The sequence below is a fragment of the Impatiens glandulifera genome, chromosome 8 (genome assembly GCF_907164915.1).
Source record: "Impatiens glandulifera chromosome 8, dImpGla2.1, whole genome shotgun sequence".
Taxonomy (NCBI): Eukaryota; Viridiplantae; Streptophyta; class Magnoliopsida; order Ericales; family Balsaminaceae; genus Impatiens; species Impatiens glandulifera.
Window position 1 is genome coordinate 6780207 of NC_061869.1, and position 24615 is coordinate 6804821.

Sequence of the window (24615 nt, forward strand, 5' to 3'; positions counted from 1 at the left end):
TATTCCCTCTTTTAAAATGTCTATTTTCATTTATATTCTCAAACTTAAATTTATTGTAAAACTCATTAAAATAAAATATATTATAAAAATAAAAATTAAATATATTAAATAAAAATTAAATAAATTATCGAATAAGTCAAACTTATTAAAATAAAATACATAAATTATCAAAACAACACATCTTATAAACATTAAATAAAATTAAATAAAGTATATTAAATAAAAATTAAAATAAAATATATTATAAGATAAGTCAAATTTTTTTATATATATATTATCAGTCTCTTGTTATGTATTTTATTTTTATTTTTATTTTTATTATTTTATTTAATATAATATATTGTAATTTAATTTATAATATTTAGGTTAATTTTATTTTAATTATTTAATTTAGTATGTAATTTTAATTATATATTTTATATTTATAAAATTAAATAATTTGTAAATTTAGAAAAAAAAAATATGAATAAATAAAAAGTTGAATAAATTGATAAAGAAAATGAAAAAGATGAATATATAATAAATAAATTATTTTAATGATTAATTATATATATATACAACATACTTTTGATGGTTTGTAAAATTACTCCAAAAACATTAATCACTCACTCTTTCTCTTATTTATTAAATTAATTAATTAATTAAAATATTAAAATATTTTATATTTTAAATTATTATTTAAAATATTTTATATTTTATTTATATATTAATACATCATGCTTTTATTAAAAAAAACTTACTTCTTCAAAATCATCCCCAATCATCAAGAATATAACAAAGCTTTAATATGTTTTATTTACTAACAACCATTAACTTATTTTATCACCAATATTTGACAAAGTAATATTTTTTAATAACGGAAGCAATTTTCACTATACTTATATATATATTTTTTTAATAAAATAGAAATAACAACACCCACACTATGAATATTCTTTTATGGATAATAATAGGACAATTATGAGTGGGGATGTATTTATCATTTTCGCCCTGTTTTATTTCTAATTTTTTTTAGGAAAAAAACTCACTTAGACTTATGTACAAAAAATAAAAAAATAAAAAGGCTTATTACTTAGACTTGTACTTCTACAATTAACTCATTTAAACGTATGTACTAATAAAATGTCATTTAAACGTATGTACTAATAAAATGTCATTTAAACATATATACTATCAATTTTTTTTTCATTTAACCTCTTTTAGTAACCAAAGTTAATTTTTATTTTTAAATTTATATATTTATTAATTAAATATTAATATATTTTCTCTCTCCTTCTTTTACATTAATTAAATCACATAATTTATTTTATTTTTATTTATTTTTTATATTAGTTTTTTTTTATTTCATTTATATTTTTTTTTATTAATTTTTATTTCTCATAAATTTTAAATTCTTATTTTTTAAAAAACTTTAACAACTTATTTATGAATTTTATGTTTTACTATAATATTTTTTTTTTTAAAAAAAAATCTTATTTAATTTAATATGAACAAAAATAAAATTAATAATTTTTTATTTAATTTTTATTCATAATTTATAATAATAGTAAGTAATATTGTTTTGTCTAATATTTGATTATTACTATTTTAGTGTTTGATGAATGGATTGCTATTATTATTTAAATATTAATTAATTTATTTTTGTGTTAAATTTTTTTTTATTGTTGAAAGTATAATGATCAAATAATTTAAAAATAATTAATAATTAAGGTTAATATAAAAATGAAAAAAATATATAAAGTTAAAATAATTAATAATGAATGTCTATATATATATAATAAAATTAAAATAATCAATAATAAATACTTGTATAAAAAAAAAATATTTATGAAAAAAATAAAAATAAGGGATTCATTTATTAATAAAAAATGATGTGAGAGAAAATATATTAATATTTAATTAATAAATATATAAATTTAAAAAAAAAATTAATCATATTTTACTAAAAGAAGTTAAATGAACCAATTTTTTATAGTAAATATGTTTAAATGAACTTTTATTAGTAAATACATCTAAATAAGCTAGTTGTATGAGTACATACGTCTAAACGATTTTTTTTCCAATTTTTTACTACCATTCAACGTTCGTTCGATTCGTTCGATTTCGGAGAATTCCCGTAGGTCATCATTTATACCATATTTTCTAAAAATAATAAAATTATATAAATAAATTTTAATATAATATATATATTATAAAGTTATATTATTATAAAGGGATAAACTTAAAATTCATATAAAATATATTAAATAAATAAATATATTTGTGATTTTATATTTAATTGTGTTTACAATGTTTAAGACATCATAAGTACGAGATTGGGAAAATGTTAGAATGAGGATACAAATACCATTCTGTCCCATTCTCGATCAATTACCGATCAAATTGAAGAAACCACCCAAACGGAAAAATTCGATTAGGTTAGCTCATGCTGGTTTCAAATTGTCTTTTTTTTTTTTTTTTTTTTGTAAGTCACTTAATTGTATCATAATGCGTAATTATACCTGTTATTGGTGTGAAATAAAATTCTTCAAAAAGACCATTAAAACTTAGGGTTTAATGCAATAAGCCATATATATATATATATATTAGTATATATCTTCATTAGTCTATTTTGCACCTCCACTGTGTTCTCTTTCACTCTCGTCCATCTCCTTGTCTGAAATGGCGTCTATGTCTATGTTGACCAGTCCAATCTTCTCACGGCCGTCGCCGACGGCCGGCGACGCCATTTTCCTCAGGCGGAACAACCCAATCAGCTCCATTCCTTGCTTCACTTACAACAATGGCCGTCCATTTCTCCTCCCTAAATCGTCTCCATTCACCGCCGTCATCTCATGCACAGCGGCTCCCAAAGGCGGTCGAATTCGCCCGGAGTATATACCCAACAGAATCTCCGATCCAAATTACGTACGCATATTCGACACTACTCTCCGCGATGGCGAACAATCACCTGGGGCCACCATGACAAGCAAGGAGAAGCTTGATATTGCTCGCCAGCTCGCGAAGCTAGGCGTTGATATAATAGAAGCTGGGTTTCCAGCTGCTTCGAAAGATGATCTCGAAGCAGTGAAATCCATCGCCAAGGAAGTGGGAAATGCGGTTGATGAGAATGGGTATGTGCCGGTTATCTGCGGTCTAGCTCGATGTAACAAGAAAGATATAGACTCTTCGTGGGAGGCAGTTCAATACGCTAAAAGGCCAAGGATTCATACATTCATTGCCACTAGTGAAATCCATATGAAGTATAAGCTGAAGAAGACTAAAGAAGAGGTTATTGAGACAGCTAGGAGTATGGTGATGTATGCTAGAAGTTTGGGATGTGATGATGTTGAATTCAGTCCTGAAGATGCTGGACGGTAGGTTTCTTCATTCTGATTAGTGATTAGGCATTGATGTATGACATGAAGTTAATTAGTTCTCATGTGTTTTGATCTTTTGATTGATTCTTAACAGATCTGAAAGGGAGTTTCTTTATCAGATTCTGGGTGAAGTTATTAAAGCTGGGGCAACCACACTCAACATTCCGGACACTGTTGGCTATAACTTGCCTAGTGAGTTTGGACAATTGATTGCTGATATAAAGGCCAACACCCCAGGGATAGAAAACGTGATCATTTCCACACATTGTCAGAATGATTTAGGGCTTTCTACTGCCAACACTTTATCTGTATGGAATTGCATTAGCTTTCTACACATTTGAAAATGGGAAATGTTACCTTGTTTGTGTTCATATGATATTGTTGGTATGTATTCAGGGGGCATATGCAGGAGCAAGACAATTGGAAGTGACAATAAATGGTATTGGTGAAAGAGCTGGTAATGCTTCATTGGAGGAGGTGAGAATGTTCTGCACCTGAAGGAAAATAAACGGAAATTATGTGATGACATTCTATTGGATTTAACTAAGAAAGATCAAACGCCCTAGTTTTTCTACTGTTTGCCAAAATAGAGTAAATAGATATGCATGATAGACATAATTGTAGTTCATCCTGTTCATTTATAGGTTGTTATGGCTATTAAATGCCGTGGAGATCAAATATTGGGAGGCCTTTATACAGGGATCACTGAACAACATATTGTTATGACAAGCAAAATGGTACTGTTAACCAACTTCTTTTAGTTTCTTATTACAATAGATTTATCTTGATCAAAATTGCTTCTGTATGTGTTCTTACTAAGGATTTGTTTAATTAGGTTGAAGAATATAGTGGTCTGCATTTGCAGCCACACAAGGCTATAGTTGGGGCAAATGCTTTTGCCCATGAAAGTGGCATTCATCAGGTGATAATCAATGTGCCAAGTACTTAGTACTTCTGTTATTATGCTCTTGAAATCTCAGTATTTTTCTGAACTTCTAATATTACAAACTTATTATTATTGCTTGAGGTCTGGAATAATGAATAAATATTGTGGTCTGTAGGATGGAATGCTTAAACACAAAAACACCTATGAGATCATATCTCCTGAAGATATTGGGCTTCACAGGTCCAATGAGTCTGGTATTGTTCTTGGCAAACTCAGGTATTACAAAAATAAATATTTGTTCTTTCTCTTTTTTCCTGTGTATATAGCTATGGATGCTTCTCTTGTGGAAATATCAAACTAGGCTCATTCAAAAGTTCCTTCACGGCTGGAGGATGGTTTGTCTTCTCAAGAAAGGATTGTAAATGTTTATCTAGGAAGTGGAACTATCGTTTAGTTAGCATCTTTTATATTGCCTATAAATTGTAGCTTCCTTTGTAATAGCAAATCAATCAAAATATACGAAGAAATAAGGAATAAATGCATCATTACTCAAATGCTTTGAGTTTGTCTGATAACTCATCTTACACTATGCTGTATTACCTTATAGATAATTGATTTAGCCAATAAGTTAATACTTTGCTTATTGTTTTAGCCTTTTAGCCTTGAGGTTTTTAGCATTTGTTAAGAACCAAATTATGATGCCTAGACCAGAACATAACCTACACAAACATTTATAATTCGATTACAATGGAAACATTAAAGTTATACAAGCCTCAAATCTCTAAGGAGTGTACTTTGGGCCCAAGGAATTTGCTTAAATCATCTATGGCTAATTTGTTTTCATACATGGATGTGCACACATATGTGAATTTGCAAAGCACATACCATATAAAGTTCACTATGGATGGTATAATATTTGTTATTATTATTCTGGTTGCAGTGGACGACATGCTTTCAAGTCTCGGTTATCAGAGGTATGCACAAATTTGCATTTTATTTTTTCTATTTCAACTTTGCGAAATGGTTTCTAGGACCTTCCACTGTTACTTAATTTTCATTGTGTTTGCAGCTTGGCTATGACATTGATGGTAAGGAACTTGATGATCTCTTTTGGCGTTTCAAAGATGTAGCTGAAAAGAAGAAGGTAACCTTTGTGATCTGATTAGGAAACATGCACATTAAAATACGTGTCTTTTGGTTGCGGTGAAGTACAAATGAGCTTCTTCTGTTGGCTTATGACTAAATATATGTTTCCTTTGCCTTTTTGTCTGTCCTTCATCTTTTATTATGCACAAAATAATTATGGTTGCCTTTCAATGGTTTATTTTCTAGGAGCTTACATCTTTGTGTGCCATTTGTGGGTGTAATAGGTGATTACAGATGAAGATCTGATGGCGCTTGTGTCAGATGTTGTTTATCAGACCGAGGTTGTGTGGAAACTTGGAGATGTTCAGGTAATTTAGAAGATTTATATTTTCATATTTTATTTTTCTTTAACAATATGTATTTACATTACCAGTGAATGAATAATATGCATTGAGTGTTCTCTAACTATAATTCATAGTTGTACTTTCATGGTATAAGAGCAATCTAATGTTTCTAGCATAGATAATTGATCCTTTCTATCTTTGACCGGAAGAAGAGGGGTACATTAAGGCTAGCTTGGCAGAGAGGTTAAGTTTTGTTTGAATATCAGAGAGTGTGTTTGGGTACAAGGGATTGTTTTGAATGAAGTTGAGCCTGCAACTTCGATAAAAAAAGAAAACAAGTAAAATATGCATTGACTGATCTATAAAATTCGTAGTTTTTTACAAGTTTTATTCAGTTTCATTAGTTGACTTGTTGCGTTAAGAATATTGGAATTAAGAGGACAATCGTTTTATGCAGGTTACATGTGGAACTCTTGATCTTCCTATGGCAACAGTGAGACTCATTGATGCAGATGGTGAGGAACATATTGCTTGTGCAAATGGAACAGGGCCTGTCGATTCATCCTACAAAGCAGTTGATCTGATTGTAAAGGTTTGTGCAAATAGTATTTACTTTTAACTTAAACTGCTTATGGCCCCATTCGATGATACTACTGGGGGTGTAACTGTCATTTAAATACAATATTTTCTTTGTTTATTGCTTATTTCTCTTACATAATACTAATTACAATGTATGGGGGTGAATCTCTCATTCATGCAGCAATCTGCAACACTTTTGGAATATTCTCTGAATGCTGTCACTGAGGGAATTGATGCTATAGCTACCACACGGGTCCTAATTCGAGGAGAGAGTGTCCGAAAAGCTACACATGCTAGTGGGGAAACTTTGGATCGAACTTTCAGGTTTGACTAAATGAAACTATTTCTACTAGCACATTTCATAAAGATATCAAACTAGGCATTATTTCTTGGATCCATTAGCCAATTACCGTTATTGAAGTATCAATGCCCTATTACTTGAACAAATAGCTGTTCTTGAATCTCTTTCCATACATTTTCATTACTTCTATTTTTGGATCCGAAGATTCTTGTTTTCCTTTCCTTCCAGACTTCATAAGTATGCATTCCTTGACATTAATCCAATCTTTTTTCCCAACCTTTTTAAAAAAATGCATTGTTTCTTTTGGTTGCAGTGGAACTGGAGCAGGAATGGATATTGTTGTGTCAAGTGTGCGAGCTTATGTCAATGCTTTGAACAAGATGTTGAGCTTTAATACTATTAGTAGTACCGACAAGAAGGTCAATACAAAATCTTCTAGGGTTTCAACTTGAAAACACCATGAAAGTCGGTTAAAATGCATAGCAGGTCATCTTCTTCATTTAATCTTCTTCTTATTTTTATTGATTGTGATGTACATGTTTCCATGTTGTAGTTTCCCTAGATTAGAAACACTTGTTTTCCTTTCTTGTATTGTTGGTCTTCATAGAGGTGGTATCAAATCATCTATATTTCGACTTTTTTTTTAAAACATTCGAGTTTTAATTTTAAAGTGACAAATAATAATTATTATGCGATAGTTGTTTGATACGTTTGGGCCCATTTTGAAACACCTTAGTTCGATAAATTTTGTTGGAAATACTTTGGTAAATTGTTGGGCGAAGCTAGATTTGAATCATCATGGCTTTGTTTCCTTTTTTTCCCTTCACCTAGTACAATTAGTTACAAAATTATAAAACAATGACAAATTGTAAACTCAAATGTTTATATTTTTTCTTTGTTTTGTCTATATTTTTCTTAAACTACCCTTTTTTCAAAATTTAAACCATAGAAGAATAGGTTGCAATTTAAGGAAAAAAAAAGTCACAATAGTTTTATTTTTCAACAAAATAGAAGTTGGAGATCAAGGTATAAGTACTATTTTCATTTACCATATTCAAAATGTTCAAACATACCTTCTTGATGGTTGAAGGTTAGTTCGATTTTGGTCGTTTTCCGTATAAAATGTTTATTTTTTTGAAAAAAATCTACAAATCATTAATTTTTATATTCTTTTAAACTATTAAATCATATATACTTATTCCAAAATAACTCTAATAAGAGTATGATTCAACCATAAATGGATTAGGGACACGATTTATGATATATATAACAAAAAAAAAATATTATTTGTGATAAAAATGATCTCAAATATAATTTTTATAATACAAATAATTTAATATACTAAAAATTATGTATTATAAAAAATGATAAAAGTAAATTTAATATGATTATAAATAAGAGATAAATAAATAAATAATTTTTTAAATTCCATACAACATTATATAAACAAAATTCGATAAATATAATTAAAAAACACGAGTATAATGACATAAAATATAACGTTAACGAGTTCAGACATCCTCAAGAAGATCCATTAGTTCACCGACCGTCTCTACCGATTTTCCGAAAACGTTTTTTATCATTTCGTCCTGTTTATGGCGACTTGAAACTCGATTCATCGTTGTAGTGCCCTTTACGTCCAATCATTCCGAATAACACTTGCCCTCTGTCTTAGTCGCGCGGCTACTGGCACAGAGACCTCATATCGTCATAATAATAACGTTATGGAGTAAACGAATTAGTTAATCGCGATCACCGAACGTTTTATAGTTCATTTTGAGCTAAATAATTCACAAAAAAAATAATCAAAATATTGATTCAATGTCTCAATACAACCGATCTCGCAATTTCTATCTACATATCCTAACAACCGACATCACTCACCCTAACAACCGACATCACTCACTCAATGTCAATCAAGTTTTAAAATATGTTCCAATTCGCGACCACTTCATTACGATACAAAAATAAGTAAAGTGTAGTGTCGTCTCCACCTATTCGTATCACACGCTCTCCAATACTAACCCTAATTCCTAAATGAAAATAAATGTTCGAATATAGAGTATATTTAAAACAAATAAATAATAAAAAAACGCGGGGTTAACTGAAAGTTTACCCTTTTTAAAGCTCGTGAAGAGTCCTTCTCCTATTCATTCTCCTTTTTCTCTCTCTCTGGATTGTTTGGAGAGAGAAAAGAGAAAAAACGAAAATTAAATAGTTTTACGCAACCTTTCTTCATTCATTCATTCAGAATTCCTCTCCGTCTTCCTCTCAATCTCCCAAAGACAAATTCGCATTCAAAACACATATATTATTGCAGGTATAATCATCTTCATCTTTCAATCTTCTCTTTTTTCTACAATTACATATATATATTATCGCATTTTCATTCGATCTCCTCTTCTTTTCCGCCTCAATTTCAAATATATAGATTTCCAGAAGCGGTTTTCATTTTCGGATCTGCCGTTTCTTCATCTAAAATTCATGATCTAACGAACGTTTCCGATTTTATTATTACTAATGCTTTATTAACCGTGTTTATTGGAAATTATTGACGTTTTTGGTGAAATTCTTCAGCGAATTTTGGAACAGAGATAAGCATACATTACTTAATGAGTATGTACACGTTTCTAGTAACGAGATTAGTTAGTTTCATTTGAAATAAGTTGATCTATGTATTAAGCTTCCAATTGTTAGAATCGACGGATTTTCTTACGTTTTTGGTGATATTCTTCAAAATTTACAGCTGAATTTTGGAACAGAGATAAGCATGAGTATGTACACGTTTTTAGTAACGAGATTATGTGTTTATGTGCAAGAGATTAGTTAGTTTCATTTGAATTAAGTTGATCTATGCATTAAGCTTCCGATTGTTGGAAATCATCGACGGATTATCTTACGTTTTTGGTGACATTCTTCAAAATTTTCAGCTGAATTTTGGAACAGAGATAAGCATGAGTATATACACGTTTCTAGTAACGAGATTATGTGTTTATGTGCAAGAAATTAGTTAGTTTCATTTGAAATAAGTTGATGTATGTATTAAGCTTCCGATTGATGGAAATCATCGATGGATTATCTTACGTTTTTGGTGAAATTCTTCAAAATTTTCAGCTGAATTTTGGAACAGAGATAAGCATAAATTACTTGATGAGTATGTACACCTTTCTAGTAACCAGATTAGTTAGTTTCATTTGAAATAAGTTGATCTATGTATTAAGCTTCCAATTGTTGGAAATCATCGACAGATTATCTTACGTTTTGGGTGAAATTCTTCAAAAATTTCAGCTGAATTTTGGAACTGAGATAAGAATAAATTACTTAATGAGTACGTACACGTTTCTAGTAACCAGATTATGTGTTTATGTGCAAGAGATTAGTTAGTTTCATTTGAATTAAGTTGATCTATGTATTAAGCTTCCAATTGTTGGAAATTATCGACGGATTATCTTATGTTTTTGGTGAAATTCTTCAAAAATTTCAGCTGAATTTTGGAACTGAGATAAGAATAAATTACTTAATGAGTATGTACACGTTTCTAGTTACGAGATTATGTGTTTATGTGCTTAGATTAGATATTTTCATTTGAAATAAGTTGATCTATGTATTGCCTATTACTTCCTATTGCATCTGTTCATGGTTGTTAATATGTTGTTTATGTTGAATATTAGGTTCTATAGAAGATCTTCATTTGAGAAAGATATTGAGGATGCGGAGGTGGCTTTGTTGTATCTGTCAAGTAGAAGAGTCGTATCCAGCTCATGAGACTGAACCTTTTAAAAGCCCGAGCAATTATGTAGATGGTATGCTAATGGCAGACATTCTTGTTTGTATTATTTATTATTCTTTGTTGAAGATTTGATTGATTTTTTATTTAACTGCGTATTAGGACATCACCAGAAGGGGACAAAGGGGAACGGTGCTGCCAAACATGAAGTTCAGAAGGCTGTACCACCCATTGAAGTGCCGGTACTGTCCTTGGAGGAGCTGAAAGAGATAACTGATAATTTTGGATCAAAGACTTTAATTGGTGAAGGATCATATGGACGAGCTTATTATGCAATCTTGAATGATGGAAAGGCTGTTGCTGTTAAGAAACTTGACGTTTCTCTCGAACCAGAATCAAACCATGAGTTTCTAACTCAGGTATATCAGCATCCATTTATAAATTTACCATTCCTGCAATGATTTACTAGAATTTCCGTTCACTTTTGGAGTGATTTTCATTAAACCCAAAACCATGGTAAAACTAAATTCGAAGAATTCTCTCTAATTCCATCTCTATTCAAAGAACAAGAATCAATCTGTTCTTCAAATCCCTCAATCTAGGAATCATATTTATGGATATTCATTTGTTTAGTTTGATTACATTCCATCTGGTAATCCAAATTAGGTTTTGAATAATTGAACACCGTTATAAGTACATTTAACATGCATTTCTCTATTCCATTCCAACAAATCCTCAGACCACTCAGGGGCATATCAAATAATGTCTTATTATCTTTTGGATGAACAAATGAGTATTAGAACAAATCTTCTCAACCTAGAGTATTCTAAGACAGATGATATTTTCTTGAAGAGTTAAAGTTGAATCTTAGGTATCCATGGTTTCAAGACTGAAACACGAAAACCTTGTTGAGCTGCATGGATATTGCGTGGAAGGAAATGTGCGCGTGCTGGCTTATGAATTCGCGACAATGGGATCCCTGCACGACATTCTGCATGGTATGTATGCATGTTAAGAACTTAAGATAAGTAATTGGGTTGGTAGATTGAGCTAAGATAGAAATGGATATGCCATTCATGAAAATTGCAGGTAGAAAAGGAGTTCAAGGAGCACAGCCAGGTCCTTTGCTTGACTGGATGCAGAGAGTTAGGATTGCTGTTGATGCTGCAAGGGGGTTAGAATATTTGCACGAAAAAACTCAACTTTCAATTATACACAGAGACGTAAGGTCAAGCAATGTTCTTCTCTTTGAAGACTTTAAGGCTAAAGTAGCAGATTTTAACCTTTCAAATCAAACACCTGACATGGCTGCTCGTCTTCATTCTACTCGCGTCCTCGGAACCTTTGGTTACCATGCACCAGAGTAAGTAATAATACTTCTTACCTTACCTTGCAATTTATTTATATTATTAGAAATAATCAACAACCAGTTTACATTTATATTCTTTCTAGAATAAGTATTATATGACTTGAAAGTAACTATGGTATGTTATAAATAGACTATCTCTATTATTTAGTTCTGGTTATGACTTTAGGAAACGAGTTAATCTTTGCATTTAGAGTATATTATTAGTTTTGAAACAAAATAGGAAAATCGTATTATGCCTACTTACGAGTTGTTGTTCAGATATGCAATGACTGGACAGTTGACACAGAAGAGCGACGTTTATAGCTTTGGTGTTGTTCTATTGGAACTTCTAACCGGAAGAAAGCCCGTTGATCATACAATGCCTCGTGGACAGCAGAGTCTTGTTACATGGGTGAGTCCTCTCGACATATTCTTCCATTCTTTAATTTGAGATTTTTTTTTTGAAGAAAATCACTTTTTTTGATTTTATACAGGCCACACCTAGGCTAAGTGAGGATAAGGTGAAGCAATGTGTTGATCCAAAATTGAAGGGAGAATATCCTCCTAAAGGAATTGCAAAGGTATGTTAAGGTTTTTGATTTATAATTATAGATGTAAGTAAGTTTAGTATTTGATTATAACAAGAATATGTAATATGACAGTTGGCGGCTGTAGCAGCATTATGTGTGCAATATGAAGCCGAGTTTCGGCCTAATATGAGCATTGTTGTGAAGGCTCTCCAACCGCTGCTTAAACCGCCTCCTCTTGCTCCTGCTCCATAGGTTTGATGCACGGTTTCTTCCTTTGTCGAAATGATTTCTTCATTGAGTTTTATATATATATATGTGTATAACCAACTTACCTATCATATTTTCATTTTTTCATGAGTTTGGTATTTGTTGTAACTGGTTTTCGAATATTTATTTGGCGGGTTTTGTTTGGAAAACTGGTTGTATTGTATTTGGGATGAATTTCTATTTGACAGACAAAAGAAAATGATTGTTGAATGGTATATGAAATTGTTACCTATTATATTCGTCTCGACTCACTTTATGTCCTTACTTAAATGTCGAAGATAATTAAACCAAGAACAAAATATAAACGATACTAGATCGTATTATTATTTTTAGAAGATTGAGATGTAACTAAATTTGGTTTTAGTTGGTAAAATTTATTTTGTAAGGCTAAACTTTTAAGCATAATAAAATCATATATTATATATGTATAAATATATATATTAAACTAATTTTAACAGAAAATGTGTTATTATAACAAAAACTCATTATAGGTATTAAAATTCAGCAATATTAATAAAAACAACTTATTTTTTACCAGACTTTGAATATTCAATTTTCTTTCTTACAACCATGTTTTTATGTAGGACTTATATTACATTACAGAAAATCTTTGCCCAATAACATCAATCATTATACACACACTTCACATGAAAAAGAATAATTCCAACATCCAAAATAAGACAAATCCATATCCTTTTTCTCTTATTCAAGAAGACGATGAAGAAGTTATCGGATTAAACGCTTCTTGATCAGCACAACTGAGTACTTCATGCGGTCCAGCCTCCTCTCGACCAACCCCGATCAAATCGAGATAATATAGGTAATGTGAGACCATATTGTTCATTGAATCAACATCCCCTTGTCCACAAACACCTTCTCCATAAAGAACATTCATAGTTGTTCCAAATCCAGGCACCCTTTTAGCCAAAGTATCGTTCTTGGTCGGTTTCCAGTTGCCAACAAAGATATCGTGAGCCGATGGCTGTGATTTCTTAATCGGAGTCATCCACCTCCAAATGGCGGCTTGAAAGGCAAGAGTCGCGTTTTGTTCAATGTATTCCGGATGGTTTAGTATGTCTACTTTAAGAGCTTCCCCTGCTGCTCCATAGTTGTAGTTCCTATATAGTACCACCAAAAACCAAACCAAACTAGTTAAAATTATTACTTCAAATGAACAAAATACTATAAAGAAATGTTTGTAAATGGTAATGCACCAATAAATAGGTAAAGCTCCTCGGCCATAATATTCGACTCCGGGAGTGCATGGATAATCGTATTTGTAAGTTTCGTCGCAGTAATCCTTGCTCGGGCTCATTTCTTTGTTGTAGCATAGACCCCAAGCAAGCGGTCCGCCTGTTGCAACTCCATAACCACCTGCCCCACAAAATTTGTTCAATATTTCACCAAAATTTTGTGTTTTTTCTATATCATTAAATATATGACTAAGTATCAAAAGATCTTGTTAAAAGCTACAATATTCAATTCTTATAACTTTCTAATTTAAATAGAAATTTTCCAAACTTATAATATAACTTTAATTTAATAACAATTTGACATAAAAAGAAAATAAACTTACAAGAAGTTTGGCTGCCAACATGACCAAGAAAAGCAGAGATCTCCTTCATACCCATAAACTTACCACCAGTTGTACCAAACCCTAACGGTTGATAATCAGCTGCCGCCGTAATAAAAGACTTATAATCCCAAAATCCGACAGCATGAGCTACCGGAGTATTCCTCTTAGAAAACAAATTCTCAAATTGATATGTCTGAAAATAATCAGAGATTGTCTCATTACAACAAAATTTTGAAAAACCTTTACATTCCCATCCTTTATCACACAGTTTCTTCCCCTTAACAATCTTGACAATGGGTTGAATCGATGATTGAGCATAGGTGAAATTCACCATTGTTATAGCTAATATGAGGAGAATCCACAATTTGGGTTCCATTTTTTTTTTTGAAAAGGAATTGGAAAATTGGAATATTGAGATGAAGATGGAGGGAGGAGAAGAGAAGGTGAATTATTTAAGTTGTAGAGGAGGAAAGTGAAGGTATACCTTCTTTAGGGTTTGTGAAATTAGTCAGATCTAGGGTTGGTGTTTGAATTGCTTTTGCTTGAGGTGAAAGGGAAGAAGAAGATGATGATGGAAATGTAATTTGTATATTAGTTAGATTGGTTGTCTTTTTCATTTTAGAAAAAAAAATTAAAATGTCTCTTTCATTGAAGTTTTATTTTTATAAAATTTTAAGTAGCATAATTTTTAAGGTCTTGTTTGAGGGGGAAATTTGACGAAATGACCTTGCAAACCGGGTTATTTGACCTGGTGGAATTTTGATAATTTAATTGCGCTCGTGGTGATTTTATTTTTTTTGGACGATTTTGCCCTCGTCGCGAAACGCTAAGTCACTTAGCGTTTCGCGAAGTGACGATATGTGAAATGTCCAGATTGCCCTTACTATTTAATATAACCTCCGTATTTTTTTTTTCATTTCTTTTCTTCTCCTTCTCTCTCTTCCCGCTCTTCTCCTCCTTCTCTCTAAACTCCGGCGGCGGCGACGAACTCGGCGGAGATCTCGGCGGCGAAGTTCATTCGAAATCCACTATGAGCTCGACGACGTGCACGAGCACTGTTCCAATAGGTACGTCTATTTGAAGCATGTTTTATTGATGTTCGATTTCTGAGATTGGTTAGGGTTTACTTCCCGTTTCTCTAAGTGCCTGGCGATTCGCGAAGGAATTCCCGTTTCGCTAAGTGCCTTACGATTCGCGAAGGCCTTCCCGTTTCGCTAAGTGCCTTACGATTCGCGAAGGCCTTCCCGTTTCGCTAAGTTCCTAGCGATTCGCGAAGTATTAATTATACGTCTCTAAATCAAATCATGTTTTTATATTGCAGCTGAAGTTTTCGTTTTCTATAATGGAGAGTGGAAACTTGATGCTGATGGAATACTGTATTTTGATGCATCTTCAATCAAAACATTTGATCTACCCCAAAGTACTCGTTATGCTGAATTACTTGATATACTCTACGATAGACTTAATCTCCAGTTATCAGCATACGATTTAGTGCTCCAAGTGAAGTATGATATTCCGAATATCAGAAATCCAAAACCTGTTTTTATTGATAATGATGGGGATTTGAACACATATCTATCACGCTTGATTTTGGGTCGAACAGTGTCACCATTGTGTGTATCTGTAGTGGAGAAGTCAGCGTTTACTAAAGAAAAGATACCACTACTTACATACCCAACTCAAGAAAGTATACTACCACCACAACTTACTCAGAAATTTGTTCCACCTGTTGTACCCTTGGAATTCTTTGTTGAAAGTCAAAATGAAGCCGGAGAAACCTCTTTGCCTCACATCCCACTTACTCAGGACTTGCATGTTAATAGTGGTGAAAAAGCATCAATACCTATACAACCAAGTGCAAGAAGATCATCATTGGGTACACCAACTAGTGCAAGAAAGGCATCAAATGGTACACCAACAAGTGCAAGAAGATCATCATTGGGTACACCATCTAGTGCAAGACGATCTTCAATGGGTACACCATCGACAGACCCGACAGACACATCACCGCCAGACCCCACATTTGCGATGGCATTAACTAGTGAAACCGTATTGGAAGTCGGTTCGTTGTTTGAAAATAAAAAAGAACTTCAACTTGCTCTATATAAATATGCGATGGCCAATCATTTTGAATTCAAAGTGGAGAAGTCAAGAAAAAATCTTTGGGAACTCAAATGTTTGGATGAGACATGCAAGTGGAGCTTGCGGGCTGTGAAAGGTAAGTTTTCTGAGATGTTTGAGATCCGGACATTTGAGCATCAACACTCATGCTCAACTTTGTCGAGGCCCAAGAAAAAAATGTAAACACCAGCATGGGTTATTGGTCAGTGCGTGAAGAGCAAGTACATGGACCATCATCATAACCACTTGCCTAAGAAAATAACTGAAGACATGCAGACAACTTATGGGATATTTTTGACTTATAATAAGGCATGGAGGGCAAGGGAAAATGCTTTAATAGCGGTGCGAGGAACGGTAGAGGATTCTTATGGAATACTGCCATCATACCTTTACATGTTGGAGAAGTGTAATCCTGGTACCATAACCGACATACAGACAGACGAGCTCGGTCACTTCAAGTATATGTTCATGTCCCTAGGCCTCTCAATTAGGGGTTTCAAATCATTTTGCCGTCCTGTATTATGTGTTGATGCTAGTTTTCTTAAGCACAAGGTGGGTGGTCAATTATTGGTGGCTATTGCATTGGATGCGAATGAGCAACTATATCCTGTCGCATTCGGCGTTGTTGATTCCGAGAATAATAACTCCTGGACTTATTTCATGCAAAAACTGAGAGACGCAATTGGATTAGTTGATGATCTCGTCTTCGTATCCGACAGACACCCAAGCATCGCTAATGCCTTGTGTGCTGTTTTCCCAGAAGCAGACCACGGTGCGTGCACATATCACATAAAGATGAATATTGTGGCCAAATTTAAAAGTGATAAGTGTCATGCGGAGTTTGATTCGGCTTCAAGGGCATACACTGTCCACGAATTTAATCGGTGGTTTGAGAAAATCAAGGTTAAAGATCACAGGATTGCTGCCTATTTGGAAGAAATTGGGTTCCCAAGATGGAGTAGAGCATTTTTTCCCGGTAAGCGATACAATCAACTGACAAGCAATTATGCTGAGAGTTTCAATAGTCAGAGCAGGGAAGCCAGAAAGTATCCCATTTCAGAAATGGCTGAGTATTTAAGATTCACAATACAACAATGGTTTAACGATAGAAGAGAAAGAGCGTCTAATCACGAAGAAGTTTTATCTCCAAATTATGAGAAGGTGTTACGTGAGGGATTCGAGAAGGCCAGATTCTATACAGTCCAATCGCTTAACCGATTCGAGTTTTATGTGCATGACAATCAGTCCCATTTCAAAGTCAATTTGAAAGACATGAACTGCACTTGTAGAGTATTCGAAGTTTCGGGTCTTCCTTGTACGCATGCAATGGCTGCTGCCCGCAGTCGGAATTTGGTTTCTTATGACTTCTGTTCAAGGTATTAATATCTAGCTCACGTGTTCATTCTGTTTAACCAATTAATAATTCGTTATACTTTCCCTACACACAGGTATTACACAACTGAGTGTTGGATAAATTCATATGCCGAGACATGTTATCCTCCCGGTGATGAAGAAAATTGGGATGTTCCCGAAAATATCAAGCAACGTTCATGTCTTAAACCAAATGTGAAGGTTAAGAAAGGCAGGCCACAAACAAAGCGTAGGTCATCCCAGGGTGAGGTCCGTAAGATCCCGAGACGATGCAGCTCATGTGCTGGGCTTGGACATAATAGGGCAACATGCAAAGCAGTGATGCCTGCACCATCTACTGCACGAGCTTCATCATCTAAGCAGCATGACTCATCATCTAAGCAGCATGACTCATCATCTCAACAATATGAACCTTTAGCTTGATAGATACTATGTTGTAATATATGTTGTTAATTGAACTATGGTACTGGTATGTTGTTAATTCAGGTTTAATGCTTGTTTAAAATATTGTCAATTGGCATTATATAATCCTTGTTCTACTTAATCCCATCGTTATAAATCTTTGAATTCAACCTTAACAAATTACAAAATTGTTCAATCTTGATTTCAAATATATCCATCCACCGACCAAACCAATCTCAATTGAGAAATGAATTAAGGTTGCTAAAGAAACAGATGGAAAATATAATCAATCTGATGGGAGGGCACTTAGCGAAACGAAGAGTACTTTGCGAAACGGGATGTACTTAACGAAACGGGAGGGACTTGGCGAAACGGGATGGACTTAACGAAACGGGAGGGACTTAGCGAAACGAAAAGTACTGGGCGAAACCAAGAGTACTTGGCGAAACGAAGGCTACTAACTTATCTTTTTTGTAGGTTGAAGGGTCAATTTACAATACATCAATTTACACAAAATAATTTACAATACATAATCCAACTTCCAACATATTCATCAAGGTTTACAATACATCAAAATAAGTTATCCAATTTACAAAAAATAATGTTTAAGGTTCCATAATCTGATGGAATAACCGGACCGCCATCTTCTGCCTAAAAAATCCCATATTTTCTGAGGTCACATTATGCACGGGTTGATTAGCGGTCAAGTGTTCCATGTACATTAGCGTGAAGACCCCACAGTCCCCGCTCTCTATTGCCCGTGGGACTTCTCCAACCTTAGCAGCAGCGGTTTTCACTTTGGGGTGTGGAAACCGTTTGTATGTCATTGGTTGGATGGGGCTTTCGAAGTTGAAATTAGGATACCTTACCCTCTCACCGGGAGTGATTGTTTTGGCGAATATAAATGGAATCATGTCGCAGAAGGGTTTCAAATAAGGATCCAGATTCTTATAAAGATAGGCATCACAGTCGTACACGTCAATGCGGTACTTTTGAAGACGTGCTACACATAAAATCCAGTGTTTCTGGTTAATGTTCACTGGCATGTAGACGTCGTCAATTGTTGACCACTCTGGCATATATCTATGTGGTGCGCCCATATAATAGTCTTTGAATTCGTCGACTGGATATTTGGCAGGATCCTTAATAAAAGCCCGGTGCTGTTGCCTGATTCTATCCGACAATACGCAATCCCCAATTGCCGCATGTGTATTTTTATACGTCTTGGGATAGCAGGAAATCCTTTTCCGCAGTAGATGGCAGAATGCATCCATTTCCTGCACAATGGGAGCATACAACATACATTGAGTACATATCAAACACCATTGACTAGGGACTTAGCGAAACGAAGAGTACTTTGCGAAACGAAAAGCACTTTGCGAAACGAAAAGCACTTTGCGAAACGAAAAGCACTTTGCGAAACGAAAAGCACTTTGCGAAACGAAAAGCACTTTGCGAAACGAAAAGCACTTTGCGAAACGAAGATTAATGAATTGATTTGAACGACTTACCGTGTCTTCAATCCATGTAAGCCTTGTTACAACTCTAACCAACACTTCCTTCTTTGCTTGAACCGTATGTAAATCCGTTGTCGAATTATCGGTTTTTGGATCATCCAACCACGCCTTTACTTTATCCAGTAGCTCATCATCAAATTTTTGAAGGTGATTCACTTTCATAGGATCCTTTGTCTTGGGCATTTTTGACAAGGAAGGGTTGGTGTACGAGTCATCTTTTTTCGGCTTTCTCACTCTCCTCCCATAATTTCCTTTAGGAGGAGTATTGTATAACTGGAAATCGTCATTGTCATCATTGTCATCATTTGCCTTCACATCCCCCACAGTCTTCTCATCCTTCACCTTCACTTTCAAATCCTTCAGTTTCAGATCAACATCCACATCATCCACCTTAGCCACACCATCCAGCTTCTCACCGTCCTCCACTTTAGCCTCAACGTCCATCTTTACGTCCTCCACCTTCGCATCGTTGTCTTTTCCTTCATCCTCCACCTTCAAATCACCATCGACCTTCTCAACGTTGCCTTTTCTTTCATCCTCCACCTTCTCATCATCATCGTCCTTCTCACCGTCTTTTCTTTCGTCCTTTTCCATATTTTCATCATCATCCACCTTCTCACCGTCCTCTTTTTGTTCATCCTCCACCTTCTCATTGTCCTCCATTACATCGTCTTTCTTCCCATCATTCATCTTCTCATCATCCCCCACAGTCTCCTGCATCGCTATCATCTCCTGCAAAATAGACAAAATTCTGGTCAGTACAAACTTAGCGAATCGACAAGTACTTTGCGAAACGAAAAGTAATTTGCGAAACGAAAAGTACTTAGCGAAACGAAAAGTACTTTCCGAAACGAAAAGTAATTTGCGAAACGAAGTGTACTTAGCGAAACGAAAAGTACTTTCCGAAACGAAAAGTACTTTGCGAAACGAAGAGTACTAACTTTGCGAAACGAAGAGTACTTTGCGAAACGAAAAGTACTAACTTTGCGAAACGAAAAGTACTTTGCGAAACGAAAAATACTAACTTAGCGAAACGAAAAGTACGCAGAATACCTCTTTCTTCTCCTTCTCCTGTTCAACCTTGCTCTTCTCAACTTCGACATCCTTCTTACAATCCTTAACCTGCAAAATAGGTATGTACTTAACGAAATGAAATGTAAAGTGCAAAATTCAATATCTCCATACCTCAATATTCTTTTCCTCTTCGACCTTCACAGCCTTCTTAGAATCCTTCTTCTTACTCTTCTTCTTCTTTATATTCTCCTCCATATCATCTAATCTGGTTAATAATATGGACATCCTTTTGTTGGATTTTTCTAACAACTGTTTGGACATATTAAAAACCATCTTCTTGAACGACTCAAGGTGAGTTTGTTGAGTTTCTTGGATTGTGATTTGTAGGTCTTTGATGAGCTCTGTTTTCATCTTTTTCATCTCCTCTTTCATCTCTATTTTCAGCTCCTCCTTCATCTCATTAAAATCACATCCAACAGTAGGTGTTGGAGCCCGAGGAGAAGGTGTGTCAGCCCGAGGACTAGAGGTCGCGGATGGGGGAGTAAGAATGTGGGCCGGAATCGATTCATAAGCAAGCTTCTTCTTCAAGTTGGCTGCTTCTTTAAGAGTAGCATCAGCCTTTCTCTTCCTCGTGGCAGGTTTGGGAATCGGAGTAACTTCTTCATGTTCACTTTCTTCTTCTTCTTCATCAACATCATCTTTTATTACCTTCCCATCAGTAAATCCCTCAAAAAAATCATCAGCTGTCTCGTCGATTTGCTCAAATACATCACCACTGTATAACCTCTTCTCCATGGAGGACTCTTCCATCTCAGTCACATCCGTGGTCTCTAGAGCAGTCTTTACCTCCATCGATGTGTTTTTCCTGTTGGAATGATAGAGTAACAACCTTGGGCGTAGAGGGTCATTAATCTGATTCCTTCTGGCGAATTTAGGGATAAAGTTTTCGAAGATCTCATACGTCCACACTTGAAGTGCCAATGCGAACCCATAGATGTTATATGCAAAAGGAGCATAAGGATCTTCAGCATTCTTTTTCTTGTCAAAAAATGAGGTACAGAGGTGTCTCATGTTCTTGTTTAAACCCTTGAGGGTGGCTCTAAAGGTGACCTTCCCCCATGGATATTGGAAGAAAGTGTCCTTGTCTTCCACCATGTTGAGTATTTTTGGAAATATAACTCTTTTTGGGTCAAATGTGAATAGGTACTGGCAAATCAGGCATACCAGCCCCATCTTGAATGCATATTCCTTGTCTTTGCATTTGAAAAAAGCCTTCTCGAAGTCGCACATTTTCACACTCATGCTCCCTTTAAAGTATTTAACCGAGAGAGGTGGACAACAACGCAATTTTTCTTGGTCCAACTCAGGATAAACGCCGAAACATAGGCCGGTAACCAACGCATACTCCTTCATACCAAATACAAGCTTTTGCCCATTCACCATGAAAGTTATCTCCTTGGAGTTTGAGCTTAACCTCCTCAACAACATTTGATGAACAATACTTCCTGAGAACTGCAAGAGGGGGGCTGTGAATAATGATCTGAACTGGGTATTGTACACACTCTCCAGAAGATCCATTTCCTCGAACTTATTCACAATCTTCTTCAGGGTGAGGGCACTTTTCCACGAAATACGACCGGGAAAGTCAGTAACAGTTGTTTCTGCCATCTACAAAAGGAAACAACATCATCAAAAATGTTAGAACAAACACATACAAACGTAAGAACTTAGCGAATCGGGAGGCACCTAGCGATTCGCTAAGTGCCTCCCGATTCGCTAAGTACTTAGCGAATCGGGAGGCACTTAGCGAATCGGGAGGCACTTAGCGAATCGAGAGGTACCGAGCGAAACCGTTAACTGAACATAAGACAGCATTACCGAATCGGAAACAATACGAAACTAATCAGAAACAAACAATACACTTAACATGCAAAAACCCTAAACAAAAAATCTGAAACAAACACTTAAACTTAACATGCAAAGACCAAAATCCATAAGCAAACAACCAGAAAATGATCGGCCACAACTAGGTATAGCGAATCGCTAGGTACTTACCGAATCGGAAGGTACCTAGCGAAACCCTAATGAAACCTGAACAGAAACCCTACTGGCAAAAAATATATAATGAACTAACCTTAATGACGAACGAGAAGAAAGCAGAAATGATCGGGCTTGACAAGATTCAGTGAAGAGAAAATGGGTTAGAGAGAGAGAGTCGGGCGGTTGAAATGAAATGTTCTGAATTTTTTGAATATATAAGGTCTAGCGCGTGTGAGTACGCGCGTCGCTTCAACTTCCGTAGCGAGTCGGGAGGCACTTAGCGAATCGGGAGGGACTTAGCGAATCGGGACGGACTTAGCGAAACGGGAGGCACTTAGCGAAACGGGAGGGACTTAGCGAATCGGGAGGGACTTAGCGAATCGGGAGGGACTTAGCGAATCGGGAGGTCAACGAGCTCCAGCTAAGAGAAGATGGTTTGAATACGTTTTCGCTACTATATTTTAATAACGAAATCGAATTCAAACCATTCTCCTAGCTGGAGCTCGTAGTACTTAGCGAATCGTCAAGTACAAAATTTTTTATTGGTTTCATAGGTAATCTATCTCGTTTGACAAGGTATCAACAACAAAGTCATGGTTTTGAAAAGAACATGTGTTAGCAAAACAAACCCTATAATTTTACATGGAAACATTTAGATTCTTCAGAAAAAGTCTTTGAAGAAGCGATCGTTGAACTCCAGATAAGAGAAAATTGTTTGAAATTTATTTCTTTAGCTTAACGACTAACGAAATCAAAGTCAGTCAATCTTTGCTTATCTGGAGGTCAATGATAGATTCTTCAAAGGCATTTTCTGAAGAATCTAAATGTTTCCAATGTAAAATTAGAAGGTTTGTTTTGTTAACACATGTTCTCTTCATAACCATGAAGTGATGTAAATACCTAGTCAAATGAAGTTCATGATTAACTATAAATAACAAAAAATCTTGATACTTAGCGAATCGCGAGGTATACTGCGAAACGGTAAGTCCGTAGCGAAACGGTAAGTCTGTAGCGAAACGGTAAGTCCGTAGCGAAACGGTAAGTCCGTAGCGAAACGCTAAGTCCTTAGCGAAACGGTAAGTCCGTAGCGAAACGGTAAGACCGTAGCGAAACGATAAGCAGATCTGAAACGGAAACAAATACGCTCTTATCAGGACAGAGATTTTCTGCAAATATGAACGAATAACAAATAATAACCTAACGAAATGCTCAAACATGAACCAATATGAACCAATATAAGAAATAAGAATCAACAAAACGGAGAAAATGATGGACATAAACGAAATATGAAAAGGTTTTTGAAATGAAGAAAATGTAAACAAGAACATAACTGTTTATGACATCTGAAATGAAGATCTACCTCGACGACCTTCAAATAGTTAGAATCGGAAACCTGCACATAAACCCTAGAATAAGAAACCTGCATGCAAAATAGATTTAGGGTTAGAAATCGGCAATAGATAAACATAAATGAATTAGTTAGGTTAGAAGAGCTCTGATCGGTATAGATTTGTATGGATATTGGAGGAAACGGAGCCGTCGTCGCCGCCGGCCGCCGTCGTCGCCGGCCACCGTGAGTGGAAAAGAATTGGAGAAGAGAGAGAAAGAAATTTAGGGAAATGAAATTATTTGGGTATTTATACAAACCCCTAATCCACTTCGCGAAACGCTAAGTGACTTAGCGTTTCGCGACAAGGGCAAAATCGTATAAAAAAAATAGAGCACCACGAGCGCAAAAAAAATTATAAATTTCCACCAGGTCAAATAACCCAGTTTGTAAGGTCATTTCGTCAAATTTCCCGTTTGAGGAGGAGTTTTTTGGATTTTGTCTGGGTTTTATCTTAAAAAATCCTTATTTGATAAAAAGTAGGAAAAAACTGGTTTTTTAAAATTTGAAGACTAATTTGTCCTTTGACTTTAGAAGATATGGTATAGTTGAGAGAATGATGGTTTAGAGAGAGAAGAAAAAATTAGAGGATAATTTTAGTATTTAAATGATAAAATTATTTGATTTGATGGTTGATAAGATGTTTGGGTTTTGGGATAAAAACTGGGTTTTATCCCAAAAACCCCCTTCATCAAATGAGGCCTAAGTTAAAAAGTTGATATAATAAATTTAACTTTTTTTTTATTAATTATGAATTTGA

The 24615-nt window shown here is 34.6% G+C and overlaps 4 protein-coding genes across 5 annotated transcripts; 2 read left to right on the forward strand and 2 right to left on the reverse strand.

Moving 5' to 3' along the window:
- Positions 1-2622: 2622 nt before the first annotated feature.
- Positions 2623-7261, forward strand: LOC124911435 (2-isopropylmalate synthase A-like). The gene is made up of 12 exons (XM_047451917.1): positions 2623-3356; positions 3454-3667; positions 3756-3836; positions 4004-4096; positions 4195-4281; positions 4421-4521; positions 5186-5219; positions 5315-5389; positions 5616-5699; positions 6133-6267; positions 6436-6578; positions 6869-7261. The coding sequence occupies exons 1-12, from the start codon at positions 2662-2664 to the stop codon at positions 7005-7007; spliced, it is 1881 nt and encodes a 626-aa protein (XP_047307873.1). The 5' UTR covers positions 2623-2661; the 3' UTR covers positions 7008-7261.
- A 1460-nt stretch (positions 7262-8721) lies between these two features.
- LOC124911415 (PTI1-like tyrosine-protein kinase 1) lies at positions 8722-12662 on the forward strand. Of its 2 annotated transcripts, none has more exons than XM_047451894.1 (8): positions 8722-8875; positions 10227-10358; positions 10445-10701; positions 11154-11280; positions 11372-11645; positions 11910-12042; positions 12125-12211; positions 12293-12662. In XM_047451894.1, the coding sequence occupies exons 2-8, from the start codon at positions 10265-10267 to the stop codon at positions 12410-12412; spliced, it is 1092 nt and encodes a 363-aa protein (XP_047307850.1). In that variant the 5' UTR covers positions 8722-8875; positions 10227-10264; the 3' UTR covers positions 12413-12662. The 2 variants fall into 2 exon arrangements, with proteins under 2 accessions (XP_047307850.1, XP_047307849.1); XM_047451893.1 differs by lacking the exon at positions 8722-8875 and adding an exon at positions 9153-9171.
- A 275-nt stretch (positions 12663-12937) lies between these two features.
- LOC124911416 (chitinase-like protein 2) lies at positions 12938-14551 on the reverse strand. The gene is made up of 3 exons (XM_047451895.1): positions 14004-14551; positions 13642-13801; positions 12938-13545 (listed from the first exon to the last, which is right to left on the reverse strand). The coding sequence occupies exons 1-3, from the start codon at positions 14377-14379 to the stop codon at positions 13134-13136; spliced, it is 948 nt and encodes a 315-aa protein (XP_047307851.1). The 5' UTR covers positions 14380-14551; the 3' UTR covers positions 12938-13133.
- Positions 14552-18502: 3951 nt separating this feature from the next.
- LOC124912835 lies at positions 18503-20134 on the reverse strand. The gene is made up of 2 exons (XM_047453479.1): positions 19409-20134; positions 18503-19174 (listed from the first exon to the last, which is right to left on the reverse strand). The coding sequence occupies exons 1-2, from the start codon at positions 20132-20134 to the stop codon at positions 18503-18505; spliced, it is 1398 nt and encodes a 465-aa protein (XP_047309435.1).
- Between the last annotated feature and the right edge of the window lie 4481 nt (positions 20135-24615).